Here is a 14,326-nt window from a genome sequence, read left to right as displayed (position 1 = left end):
CAAATCCGCCCTCATCACTTGCCCCTCACTCCCGAGATGAAGATAACTCGGCGAAGGGAGTAGGTTTCTCCTTTCGGCCTGTAATTCAACGAGCTCGTAAGCGTCAATTCAGTTTCTTAGGCTCTGAGAGCGACTCATAAGTGGTGATTGTTTCTTAAGTGGTGCCGAGGTCTCTGCTAGTTCGGTACTTTAGCCCTTAGGTTTTGGGAGCGACTTATAGTCCACTCTTGTTGATTTTGTCCATGCCGAAGAGGCGATTGTGCCTTAAGTGCCCATGCCAAGGAGGCAACTAGGACCTGTTAGGTGTTGAACTGCCTGTGAGGTGCCGGGCTGACCAGGTGTCGAGCTGACCAGGTGCCGAACTGCCTGTGAGGTGCCGGGCTGACCAGGTGTTGAGTTGCCTGTGAGGTGCCTGGCTGACCAGGTGTCGAGCTGCCTGTGAGGTGCTGGGTTGACCAGGTGTCGAGCTGCCTGTGAGGTGCCGAGCTGACCAGGTGCCGAGCTGCTTGTGAGGTGCTTGGCTGACCAGGTGCCTAGCTGCCTATGAGGTGCTGGGCTGACCAGGTGCCGAGCTGCTTGTGAGGTGTCGAGTTGACCAAGTGCCAAGGTCTCTACTAGTTCGGTACTTTAGCCCTTAGGCTCTAGGAGCGACTTGTAGTTCACTCCCCTTAATCTTGCCCATGCCAAAGAGGCGACTGGGTCTTATATGGTGCCGAAGTCTTTACCAGTTTGGCACCCTAGCCCTTAGGCTCTGGGAGTGACTCGTAGTCTACTCTCTTTGACCTTTGATTTTGCCCATGCCGAAGAGGCGACTGGGTCTTAAGTGATGAGGAAGTCTTTTAGCAGTTCATCAATTTGTGCTTGGGCCAGACCGCCAGGTCGGCGCCCGTGCCAGGTCGCGCTAGGTCAGCGTGTGTGCCAAGCTACCAGGCCGCGCACAGGCCGCCAGACCGCGCGCAGACCGCCAAGTGGGCGCCTTAGAGCTACTTAGTTTGTTAGCTCCCTGCATAGTCTTTGAGTTCATAAAAAATGGAAACTATAAAGTGAGAGCTTCAGTTTCTAAAAAGTGAGGATTTAGCTTTATGGGAGAAGAGGACTTAGCTTTTTGTAGGATGAGAACTTAGCTTTTTGTAGCATATTCCCACAGACAGTGCCAATTGATGTGACGGTTTCGAGTCACGTATCATTTTTTTGGCTAAGTACCTCATCATCCCATCTACTCCCAAGTGGCCGATGACTCAGGGGCTGAAGTTGAGCTCCCTAGTGTAGTGCAACCCGGCTGCTCCCTGCAGGAGATGATATGCTCATCTTTGTAGACGGTGGGAACTGGTTGCTTGCAAGAACTGAACCAGAGAACCCATGGTGGCTTACCCGACGGGGACACTCCGATGGCTAAGTTAGCACACAGTAGAGAACTTGAAGATGATATCAGAGAATGAGAGAACTAGAGAGCTAGAGAGCACCCTTTTCTTTTTCTCATTTTTCCTTCTTTTTTCTCCTTTCGCCTCTAGGGGGTGAAGCCTTTATATACTGGAGTCCTTGTGGGTTTGGTGGAGCAGTTCTCGGATTCCCGCTGTAATGGGACTTGTTTTCGTGTTAGATGGGGATAAAGCCACCAACTGGTGAGGCTGCCCATTCCCACCTGAATCGGGGAGTGGGTGAGCTAATATAGCCGTTACAAGTCATAATCTCGTAAAATGCGAGGTACGGTGGTGAGCTCCGTGATATTATCATGTGGTGGTCGAGCTGCTTGGTGGTGAGCTGTTTGTAAGGTGCTAGGCTGCATGGTGGCGAGCTGCCTAGTGGCGAGCTGCCTGTAAGTGTTGCATGGTGGCGAGCTGCCTATGAGTGTTGCATGGTGACGAGCTGCCTGTAAGTGGCGAGCTACCTGTAAGCGGCGAGCCGCCTGATGTAGTTAGCACTTAGTTGTCATGAGGTGTCAGGTGTCATAATGTCATTGGAGGGTCAAATCCACCCTCATCAATTACCATGGTCACATCTTGAATCGGGTGAAGAAGGGGTGCTTATGATTCGGTTAATCAAATTGTGGACTTATTTTTTAAATCAAATTGATATTATCGATTTCTAGAAAATCGGTAGTTGAAATCGAATCTAAGACATCGGTTAATTAATTGACCAATTTGGTTAATCATTAATTCAGTTCATTGGTTTTTTTTGTTTTTATATTTATAATATATATTATAAAAAATATATAAATACATAATAAAAAGTTAGAAATATATATAGTATTATATTTTAAATAATATAACTAAAGCCGTGATGTCATTGTTGTAACCTAGGCTACAACAGTTTGTGTAGTGGATTTCACGTTAAGGCCTGTTCAGTTTTTGGTAAGTTGTTTATGCATCTACTTATTTTCTTTTATTTCCCAATAAGTCAATGACCATTTCATTCATAAAAATCTATTATTAAAAAGAGCATTTTTGTCCACTGTTGATAACTTTCCTCATGTAAGTGATTGACCAACTTTGCTGTCTCAAAATCCAAAAACCGAATGCCATGGACGGTTTAGAGAAATATTAAAGGAAAAGTTAGATGATTGAGATTTACGGTTATGTAACAGAGCTCGAATCTGCTACCCATAAGATGTTCCACGTCTCTACCCACGAGACATGATAACTGGTAATTGAAAATATTTCCCTGTTCCCAAAATACGGTGGTGGTGATCCCGAGTCTGTGTAATTTGTGGGTAGCAGAACCCGAGTCTGTGTAACGTGGCTCCGGATATGTTAGGAACTGGGATTCGCTACACCACTTTGGAGGAACCTTGAAGTTGGAGGCTGGAGTAGCACTTTCTTAGAACTCGCCTAGGGGTGGCGGACAAGACAATCAAAATCACAGATTCACATCTTTCTATTCCCAATTGCGTGCTGTGGCCCTTCATCTTTGCGTACAGAGAGAATACTGCAAGATAATAGGTCCAATGGGCCGGGTCGTTGGTCCAACTTCACAACCAAAGCACGGGTCCGGTCCAAGAATGACTGGCGGGTGGCCGGGTACTAGAAACAACTACAAAAATTCCGTTTGCCTGTATAACTAATCGGAAATCGGAACTTGCCTTGTCAGAAAACCAGAGACTTCACACAGCATTTGTTTGTCATACCGACTTCAACTTGAAGAAATAACAAGCTCGTTTTAGCTTATGACGCACTTGAACGTTGCCCCTAAGACATAAACATCTCCAGGCATACCCAATTTTTCTTCCAACCGCAGACCTCTTCTTCTTCTTCTATTACATTCCAAGTTTCTGATAACAATGGCTGTTGCTTCTGTTTCTAATATAAAAACTAACATCTATCCTGTAACACTCCCCAACATTCATGCCTATCAGAAGAAACTGTTGCCCTCTTCAGACAAGAATTTGGAGCTAGCTACCATCTTTCATGGAGGGAAAGAAGAGCTGCAGGTTCCTCCATGGAACGCTTGAAGCTACCATCTTCCATGCAACTCCTTACAAACCTTCCTTACTCGATGTAAGTGTTGCATTGCACCAACCATAATTAAGCTTTAACCAGTAAGTTCCTGACTTTCACTGAACTATTTCTTCTTTTCTTCTTCTTCTTCTTCTTTTTTTTTTTTAAATAATTCTGGGTCAGTGCATATTGGGAGGAGAAAAGCAAAGCTACGTGACCATTGAAATTGACAATAAGAAAGTAGCAGAGACAAGCCACCAATTTGACCGTGTGTGGAACCAAAGCTTCCAGATCCTCTGTGCTTATCCATCTGATTCGACCATCACCATTACACTGCATACAAAGCTCTCTGTCTTGGGAAAGATACACATCCCAACCAAGAGGATCTTAGATGACGAAACTCTGATAGATGGTTTCTTTCCTCTCCTCACAGAGAAGGGAAAGCCAAATCTGGAGCTCAAACTGCGTTTCATACTATGGTTTAAGCACGCAGAACATGAACCCAGTTGGCGCAGAGTTCTCAGTCACAATGAATTTCAGGGAGTTAAAAACGCTACATTTCCTCTACGCTCCAACTGCAGCGTCATGCTCTATCAAGATGCTCACCATTGCCCCACCTTTGAGCCTCCAGTCTGTCTTCCCGGGGGGCCAAGGAGGCTGTGGGAGGATGTATACAAGGCCATTGACGGAGCAAGGTACTTGATATACATCGCAGGCTGGTCCTTCAATCCTAAGATGGTGCTGGTAAGCTTTCGCTCATCATACTCTGTGCTTCTACAAGATTTTCTTCTCTTTCTCTCGATGATCTTGGACTTTCAATTAAGCAGGTCCGAGACCCCAGAACTGAACTCGTACACGCAAGAGAAGTACAGATTGGACAATTGTTGAAACGAAAATCAGAGGAAGGGGTAGCTGTGAGAATCATGATTTGGGACGACGAAACATCCCTACCAATTATCAAGAACAGGGGAGTGATGAATACCCATGATGAAGACGCCTTCGACTACTTCAAGCACTCCAAGGTGGTCTGCAGACTGTGTCCCAGGCTACACCATAACTTCCCTACGCTCTTTACCCACCATCAGAAAACCATCACTGTGGACACCGAAGCGCGTTTTCTGGACTCAGCTAGTGAGGAGGATGAGAGCAACGATGAAATCTATACCGGTTTCAATGTCGGAGACAGAGAAATCATGAGTTTTATTGGTGGGTTGGATCTTTGCGACGGGCGCTATGACACAGAGGAGCACTCCTTGTTTCGAACACTTAACAAAGAATCACATGCTCTTGATTTCTATCAAATAAACATTCCTGGAGCTAGTCTTCACAAAGGTGGGCCAAGAGAACCCTGGCATGATGCTCATGCTTGCATCACCGGAGAAGCTGCTTGGGATGTATTGACAAACTTCGAGCAACGATGGACTAAACAGTGCGATCCATCTTTGCTCATTCCCATTAGCACCATTCCGAATATCGTTCATCGTCCTTCTCATAAGAACCTATCCTCTGCTGGAGACTGGAAAGTCCAGGTCTTCCGATCCATTGATCATGTATCAGCAACATCTTTGCCAATGGGTGTTTCACTGGAGCAGAGTATCCATGAAGCTTATGTAGAAGCAATTCGGCGTGCAGAGAAATTTATTTACATCGAGAATCAATATTTTATGGGCAGTTGCCATTTGTGGGATACAGATAGACACAGTGGTTGCGGTAACTTGATCCCTGTAGAGATTGCAGTCAAGGTGGTGAATAAAATCAAAGCAAAGGAGAGATTTTCCGTGTACATTGTGATACCCATGTGGCCCGAAGGAATACCAGAAAGTGAACCAGTTCAGGATATGCTGCATTGGACTAGACAGACAATGGCAATGATGTATAGGTTGATTGCAGAAGCCATTCAAGAGAGTGGTGAGTCTGCACATCCTAAGGACTACTTGAACTTCTTCTGCCTGGCCAATCGAGAGCAGAAGAGTTCAGGAGAGTTTGTGCCTCCATATTCTCCTCAACCTTCAACTCACTACTGGCATTCCCAGAAGCAAAGGAGGTTTATGATTTATGTCCATTCCAAATTCATGATAGGTACAAGAATTAATCTTTAGCTGTAAATAACTTTAGTTTTCATTGTAGTTATATTTTGCAGTATATTTGCTAATCTGATGAGTTGCAAATGGTTGGTTGTTGTGTTCTTCCTCAGTGGACGATATGTATATGATAATAGGTTCTGCCAATGTGAACCAACGATCCATGGATGGAGGGCGAGACACAGAAATTGCAATGGGATGCTACCAGCCGAAACATGCTACTAATGGAACTCATGGAGATATACATGCATATCGCATGTCACTGTGGTACGAACACACCGGGCGCATGGAAGAATCATTCCTTGAAGCCCATAGTTTGGACTGTGTAAGGAGAATCAATGCAATAGGAGAGGAGATGTGGAATATATACAGTGGAAACGAGATAATAGACATGAAAGGTGTTCATCTGGTAAATTACCCTGTGACTGTGTTGAGTGATGGCTCTGTTTTGGATCTTGTTGAAGGTGGTGGTTTATTCCCCGACACCAACACCCCTGTCAAAGGAAAGAGGTCAATGGTTCTACCACCAACTTTCACCACATAGTCATAATCACCAGATGGCTAGAGTATACATATGCACTAACAGGATTAATCTGTTGTAACCATTCAATACAAATTTTAGGCATTCTATTGGCAAATAAAGATCAAACACGAAAAGTATAACTATATTATTCATGTATATAGGTCACTGATTTATCATTGGTTTGATGTTGTACGGTTGTACCATAATAAAAGAATGAGTTGAATTCAGGGATGTATGATAATAAAACACAGAGTTGTATACAAGAAATACATATTTATGAAGGTCAACTACTCAAAGTATGCTGCTTTTTTGTATAATAAATTCGAATGCATCCTTAGCTGCATCAGCATTGCTTCCAGAGATGCAGCCCCGACATATTTTATTGGCAAGTTGGTTGGTATTTGGTTGCTCCTTGTTCCAAGGGGTACAATATTTTAAATGGCTAATGAGAGAACCATGTGCAGACGTTGGGATCTCGGAATATAATAAGTGCTGATTCGGGCACACCCAATTTCTGATAAATAATAGAGAACACGCTTTACCAATGAAAAGATAAATTAACACCCCCCCAACTTATGATAATAAAAATTCGAAATACAGGGGCATGTTTGAGTATTTGTTTGTTCATAAAGACATTTGGACTATTAATTAGGGTTGTTGCTAGCATATATGAAACTGAATGTGATGAATCACGGTTTGATAAATCAAATTATGTCTACAAATTAAATAAGAGGAAAAGTTCTAATTCAACATTACTAAAACAACCCATTACCCAAAAATGTTCTTATCAGTGCAAACATCATAAGACTGACTTTCTTCTCATTCTAAGGAAAGAGCAACAGGTGTTGTCACGCTAATGTAACGTCCTGATTACTTAATTCCAAGGTGTTTCTCAGAAATTCTTTTTAGCTTGTACTAGAAAAGCTTGTTGCGTATGAACATGACAAAAAGTGACAAAAACCAATGGTGCCATCCCAATGGAGTGGGTCTGATTTACTGGTTGGGTGGAAGGAAATCCCCTCTCAGTACTTTCCAGGGCCCATAGTAGAACTTCGGCTTCATGAGAGGCACTGCTTCTCCTGGGTGGTCCTCCCAATATTTTTCCTGCTCAATACAAGAAAGAAATCTTCAAGTTTCCAATACAAGTATATGTTAAGTTTGTATTCTATTTCAATGTATATACATTGATGCAAGCAACCTTCCATACAATTTGTCCCATTGTATTGTTTTTGTTGATAAGCAAAAACTTTAGATTAGCTGAAAAGAATAGAAATACAAGCTACAAGCTTTTCATGCAAAAGAGAATAAAAGAGCAGGCCTTGGATACACGATGCCTCAATGCAAAACAAGTTAAGATGAAAATCTCAAAAGCAATTAAAAGAACTAACCACACAAAAAAGGCCCTAAATATTAATCAGATCTCAAAACTCCTCGTGTGAGAAAATTGACCAAGGAATTGGCAGATCTTTGAGCCATCTGAAAAAGATATTCATTCTGAATGCTAAGCTTTAGCCTCTCTGATATATAGAACTTAAAATACAGTTGCTCTCCATTCCAATTTTTAATTTTGACCTTACAGAACCCCTCCTGTAAAAGGAGGAAATATTAGAAAACCATGGTTTAATTTACAGACAGCAACACCATTCAGCTTTTGCTGCAATTGCACTTTGGAGGAGTAAGATGCATTAAAAGTGTTTTGTTCTCTGTTGTTCACACCAACAACAGTAGCATCAGAATCTAATGCAAGTAGTATCACCTTCTGCAAGTACATTTGAAAACCTTTCTGGAAAACATGGAGATAACAATGATATGTATTAAGCTACTGACATCTCAGAAAAGGGATATCAGTGTGACAGATGTCCATTATTAGATGCATCGAATCATTAGCCTATGTATCTTATTATATGTTGGGCCAATAGGTTTGATCTCTAAGATACATAGATTTCAATAATCTGCCCATGTGCCAAAACATTTACCATACTGAAAGGGTTTTCCCTTCTTGGAGAAGGAATTGTACTACAAACAGTGGGATACTTGTTAAATTATTAACATGTCTTTAATTTAACTCACCTAGTTATCAAGACATGCAATTATCACTACAGAAGTATTTGGAGGCCAGCACTCCCAAACTACACCTCCCCACCCGGCCAAAGTCGCATTGATATAACATTTTCTAGAAAAATCTTTGGCCATCTTATCAGCAAGGAATTAAATGAACTAGCAATATATATATATATATATTGGCTATGCCCCAAGAACTTTCATCTTCTGGCACATTCAATTGGTTCACACGAGGCCCTTCCCAAACTAATTTGGCATTTCCCATTATCATCATACTTCTTAATAGAACATCTTGATGCAATATTTTCTAGAAAACCCTTTAACCATCCTATCAGCAATGCTACCTTCTCTTGCATTGGCAATGCACAAAGAATGCTCATCTTCTGGCACACTCAATTGGTTCAGACAAGAACCTTTCAAAAATTGCACTTTGCTTTATGGATAGGAGAAAAACATACACCAAGAACGAAGATATTGATGAATAAATGCATTCCTTGCAAAGGAGATGGCAAAACTGTGAAAGCACCGCTACCTTATCTTGCATTTTAGATTTGCTGAAAGTGTGGGAGTGTGCTTTCTAATTCTTTCTGGAGCTGCACAGATGAGTTGGAGAAGTTTGAAAATCAAAGGGTTGTAGATCCACATTTACACATCAAGGAGAAGATTTTGCATAAGATGGATTCCCCCATTTTATATTATGATACCCAGAACAAATATCTAGCTGTAACTTTGAGGATAAGATCGGTTCTGTAGAAAGAGTGAGAAAAGAAAGCCAAGGCCTTGCTGTTGTATTGATGATCATTCATCATTTAAGAACCCAAGAGGCTTAAGAATGAAAACATTGTTGATAGTTGGAATGCCATACTTCATGGAAAGAAGAACACAACATATTTCCTAAGACATCGGAATTGTTTTCCTAAGGCTCAGTTTTGGAAGGAGTACAAATACAAATATGTACAATGCAAAACCTTGTATTTTGTATGTATTTGTATTGTACATATTTGTGTTTGTACTCCTTCCAAATTGAGCCTAGGCTGTGTTTGGTTGCAATGCAAATAAATTTGCACTGATGCAAAACCATGGCAGTGCAAATGATTTGAGTGTAAATTCTGACCTATTTTTGTTTCAAATCCAAAAAAAAAATTAAATAATAATTTGCATTTTTTACATTTGCACTCCCATGCATTGTACTAGTGCAAATAAATTTGCACTGCAACCAAACACAGCGTAAGGATCAAAGGTCATCAGTTTCCTATGATCAGCTATCAATCTATTACCTTGAAACCATCCTGGCAAATAAGTTTTATGATTTTATCCTCCCGAGAAGATCTTGGCACAATTTAACTTTCTGAGCTTTAGTTTTAACTATAATTCACAGAATTAACTAGGAAAACGCAGAATTCCATGTTAGCATCATAAAGAAATACAAATAATTGAACAGATACAGAACATACCAATGGTGTATCATGCGTCAAGAAGTATAAAAGCTGATGGACATTTTAGTTCGAGGAATAATCATCAGGAATAAGATTCGATTTAACCCAAACATAACAAAGAGGGAAAAATAGAGAGAGAGGAAAAAAGTACCTTATAGAGTTGCTCTGTAATTGCAGCTCCAATGACCCCAGTATAGAACGCAGCGACATAGATGGTGACGAGTGGGGTGAAGGATTTGGGGCGTCTGTAAGGTTCAATCATGTCCCATAGGAACGTTTTCTCCCACTTTGAGTACAAGTGATCCGCATATTTCCTCCACAGATAACTCGCCATCTCCACCTACTACTCTCTATTCGGCCTATTTCTGCTCCCATGGAAGAAGAGCTTCTTCACCTTTCGTGTTAAAACCTAACAGGTAAGCAGTGTTTCAAAACCAGAAACTCGACAAACTCGGAAGTTGTCGTTCCGAGTTAACTCTGATTAGAGATCGGATATACTACTCACGTAGCTTCCATTAAGGGATGATTCGAGCCGAGCCGAGCCGAATAGTACGAGGCTCGAGCTCGGCTCGAGACTGTTCTCCAATATTCGAATTCGATTGAAGGCAGAACCTTTACTTCGATTTTGAGAAAAAATGTTTTATAAAAATAAAAAATTATATATTTTTTTATATTTAAAAATTAATAATTATAATATTTTTATTATATATATATTATTTTCTATAAATTTATTATATATATTAAATATCAATATATATATATATATATATATATATATATATATATATATATATATTCGAGCCAGCTCGCAAGTTTCACAAGCTGAGCTCTAGTAGGCTCGAGCTCGGCCCGTTTAATAATCGAGTCAGTGAATTGGGCTCAAGTTTGGTTGAAACCGATTCGACCAAACTCGAGCAGCTTGTGAAAAGCTCGGCTCGTTGCCACCTCTAGAACCTTCCAACATCATCTACAGCCACACATCTCAGACATGCTATGTCAATTTCATCCTCAAATCCCCATACCGCTTGAGCCCGGATCTCCTGCCCACACAAACTCTGTTGACGGCTACGGTCTACCTACATAACATCACAGCCACACATGGAGAACATTTCATCCTCCAACATAGTATTAAGCAAGGAGAGATGTTCTCAATTCACGGGGTAGTGTGTTGTGGGTAGACATGGGCAGAGTTGTCGTGGGCAGGAGATCCAGAGTCATCACTTTCTTCTGAGGAAGTTTTTAAGTCTGTGTTTGGTTTGATAAAATATAAAAGAGAAACCAAAAAAAAAAAAAAAAAACAGAAGAAGAAGAAAGGTTCAAACCAAGCATAGCTATAAGAGGTTGCATTTGGTTTGATCACCTTACTAATTTACTATACCTTGACAGAAAGAGTGATATCCCGAGTTCACATCTACACCCCACTAGGGGACGCCCCACAATGTCCCACAGCACATCCCCACTGTGTATTGGGAACATCTCCCGATGATAGTACCAGAAATGATGATATCATCATCGGGAGATGTTCCCAATACACGACGGGGATGTGTTGTGGGATGGTGGGGTGCTCCCTTGTGGTTTGAACTTGATATTCCCTTGCAGTCTTGCATTGGGGATATCTTCCCATGAAAAAAAAAACAAGGGGTTATTATTGTTCAGTCCACCTCAACAAATTTGAACCCCATTGTACAGGTGGGATGAATCCTGACCGTGAATCAATGCCAAATCCAGGCAAGATGTGGTTTATAAGGGGACTACTAGTAGACTAGGAGGGGGTTGTAATTTCACATTTCTAAGGTGGAGTGCAATCTACTTATCCCAAACAAAGTGTTGATCTCTTTTGCACTAAATCCATGAAAGGGCAGTCCCTATGCCTATGGGAAAGACCAAAAGAGTGAGAAATTCGACCCATGGTTTTTGAACTATCATTGGCCCGGGTGTTCGAATTGTTTAACCCAATAGTCGGATGTTTAAATAGTTCTATTTTGCACCTATCTTAAACTTTTCTAAAAACTGTTGACTTGGTCAGCAAACCACTGACCCAGATGGTTAAGTAGGTGTGCGGCATCGATGTTGTTGTTTTAGAGACGTTTTCTGAGAAAACGGTGTTGTATGCATGAGGGTTTGTTGCATTATTTTCTCAGAAAATGACTTTTTTTTTGTTTGGCATCGGTGCAGCCACATAAGCTATTTTCTAGGAAAAGAGCAATGGTTCTGTTTGATACTAGTGTTGTCTAACCATTTTCAGTATTGGTCTATATTATCCAACGCCCAAGATGATACTACATTGATGCCATGTCATTGCACCACTGGTAGCAATAGTTTTTTTTTTCTTTTTTTTTTTTAAGAAAACATTGAATTTGGAATTTCTTCATACCATACTTTCTCGATTTCAAAGGAGTGGTTTGGAGCAATGTTTATTTGAAAAACGATGCCAAATAAGAGGCCATTTTCTAAAGCACCACTTTTTCTAACGTGACACCGATGTAGTGTTGTTTTCATCAATGCCAAACACTGCCTAAGTCACTAAAATGTTCAGCCTGAACAATGGATTCTAAATCACTTTTATATTTTAATTAATTTTTATTTGTAATATTTAATATTGTAACAAGCCAATATATTTTGGCTGGATGATTGAACCACTGAGTTAGAAACCAGTGGTCAGTTGTTCTGTTTTTCGAGTCGATTTTTAAAACTTTCATTGGACCTTTCTCTCATTTTTCTTTCTTTTTTTATTTAAATTTATTTAATAACTAATTATGATGATATTTCTTAATGGTGATGACATTAAGAAAATTTTATTTTTTGGTAAAGATGCAGAAAAAAGTAGAAGTCACCGTTATCATTTTCCACAAACAAATTAAAGATAATATGGAAGTAGTAGTGATTGATGGTTACTTGTATTTATATTATGGTTCTATATTAGTAAAGATAAAATACAATTATAATGAGGGCGGATTTGGCCCTCCAATGACATTGTGATACATGGCATCTCAAAACAACTGGGTGACACCCAGAATCACTTAAGCAACAACTTGCCTTAGCCAAGATGATGGTGTGTCAGCTAGCGACCTGGCAATGTCGCCGACCTAGCGACCTCGACCACAACTCAAGTCGGCTAGAAACACCTCGTCCAGGGTCGACCTGTAGCATCTCGTCACTGGCCGAAGTAACCTCAATGCAAGGAGTGACCTCCCTCGAGGGCGTGCCAGTCTGACTGAGGTCTAGGTGGCGACCTGCGAGACGTGCTCGCCGACAAATTCGGCATGCATATCCCAACACTCCCACGATCCTTGAAAGTTGGCCCACATATCGAACGTTTCGGAGGATGGTCAACGTGCATGGTAGTTGCCTCCGAGGATCTCGGACCGGTTAGGCACGTCCTCTCGAAAATCTCGGATGCGGTACGTGAGGCCCACATCAAACAAGGCCTATATAAAGGCACCAACCCCAATGACGCAGGGGGGCAAGTAAGCACATTTTAGCTCTCATACTTTATGATTTTTTAGCTCGTGATTTACTACTAGTTTACTGACTTAAGCATCAGAGCAACCTTGCTGGGTTAGTCACCCTGGGTCCTCTGACATTGATTCCTTGCAGGTTTCAACTACATAGCTCAACAATCAATCCAACTCATCACCATTCAGGCAAGCATCAGAGTCATCTCTCCAGCTCGGCACTGGTCAGCTCAGCACCTAATCTGCCCCCAACTCGGCCTGGTCATCTCGGCACCTAATCCGCCCCTAGTTCGGCCTGGTCAGCTCAGCACCTAATCTGCCTCCAACTCGGCCTAGTTAGCTTGGCACCTAATCTGCCCCCAGCTTGGCTTGGTTAGCTTGGAACCTAATCTGCCCCCAGTTTGGCACCCAATATGCCCCCAGCTCGGCACCTAATCTGCCTCCATCTCGGCATCCAGGTCCTCATCTTGCAAAAGTTCTCTACTTCGGCCTCTGAGTCATCGGCCACTTGGAAGCAAACCGAATGACGAGGTACTTAGCACAAAAAATTGATTCATCAATTGGCATCGTCTATGGGAAACGCTACAAGAAGCTAAGTTCTCATCTTCTGAAAGGCTAAGTCCTCTTCTTCTAGAAAACTAAGTTCTCACATTTTAGAAACTAAAGCTCTCACTTTCTAATTTCCATCTTTTATGAACTCAAAGGCACCTTTGAGCAGCATCAACACCCAGCTCGACGTATTCATGTCGACGCAGAACAGGTAGCAACTAAATGACCTTGACAACTAGCAGTCTGGCGACAAGCACCTCGGTGTAAGGTTGTCCTCTTAGGCTAGCCAATCATGGTTCCCATAGGAAGTTGATGGCCAATAGACTAAGCACCTCTGCCGACTTTATTTCAACTCGGATAAAGCCTCATCAGTCCTCTTCGCGAGGTACCCTCTACAAGATGAGCTCTTCGTGGTTTCCGTGGGAGTTGGCGGCCAACGGACTGCATGGACGCCCTTGCTGGTCGAGCCTTCCAAAGCTCCCGTGCGAGCTAATAACCTAAAGTCAATAGTGCTGCCCCATAGGTTGAGCTCCCAGTAACTTCTTGTAAGAGTGGGTGACCGACGTCACTAACAATGTTGATGCAACACAGTCGTAGCTCTAAAGTGTCGAGCTGATAAAAGACCTCGGTACCACATAAGACCCAGTCGCCTCTTCGGCATGGGCAAAATCAAGGGTAAGGAGAGTGAACTACGAGTCACTCCCAAAGCCTAAGGGCTAAGGTTTCAAGCTGATAAAAGACCTCGACACCATGTGAGACCCAGTCACCTCTTTGGCATAGGTGAAAT

At 41.8% G+C, this 14,326-nt stretch overlaps 2 protein-coding genes across 2 annotated transcripts; one reads left to right on the top strand and one right to left on the bottom strand.

The window, feature by feature from the left end:
- Positions 1 to 3,265: 3,265 nt before the first annotated feature.
- On the top strand, positions 3,266 to 6,337 carry PLDEPSILON (phospholipase D alpha 4). The gene is made up of 4 exons (XM_088957748.1): positions 3,266 to 3,494; positions 3,618 to 4,178; positions 4,262 to 5,513; positions 5,629 to 6,337. Exons 1-4 carry the CDS (start codon positions 3,405 to 3,407, stop codon positions 6,057 to 6,059), a joined length of 2,334 nt encoding a protein of 777 aa, XP_088813874.1. The 5' UTR covers positions 3,266 to 3,404; the 3' UTR covers positions 6,060 to 6,337.
- A 336-nt stretch (positions 6,338 to 6,673) lies between these two features.
- LOC148842371 (uncharacterized protein At4g29660-like) lies at positions 6,674 to 9,992 on the bottom strand. The gene is made up of 2 exons (XM_088957749.1): positions 9,687 to 9,992; positions 6,674 to 7,142 (listed from the first exon to the last, which is right to left on the bottom strand). Exons 1-2 carry the CDS (start codon positions 9,867 to 9,869, stop codon positions 7,032 to 7,034), a joined length of 294 nt encoding a protein of 97 aa, XP_088813875.1. The 5' UTR covers positions 9,870 to 9,992; the 3' UTR covers positions 6,674 to 7,031.
- Between the last annotated feature and the right edge of the window lie 4,334 nt (positions 9,993 to 14,326).

This window comes from Nelumbo lutea, chromosome 8 (genome assembly GCF_056320005.1).
Source record: "Nelumbo lutea isolate HS-2025 chromosome 8, American lotus-T2T, whole genome shotgun sequence".
NCBI lineage: Eukaryota > Viridiplantae > Streptophyta > Magnoliopsida > Proteales > Nelumbonaceae > Nelumbo > Nelumbo lutea.
Note: the sequence above shows the minus strand (reverse complement) of the source record. Positions and strands in the feature narration are given on the sequence as shown.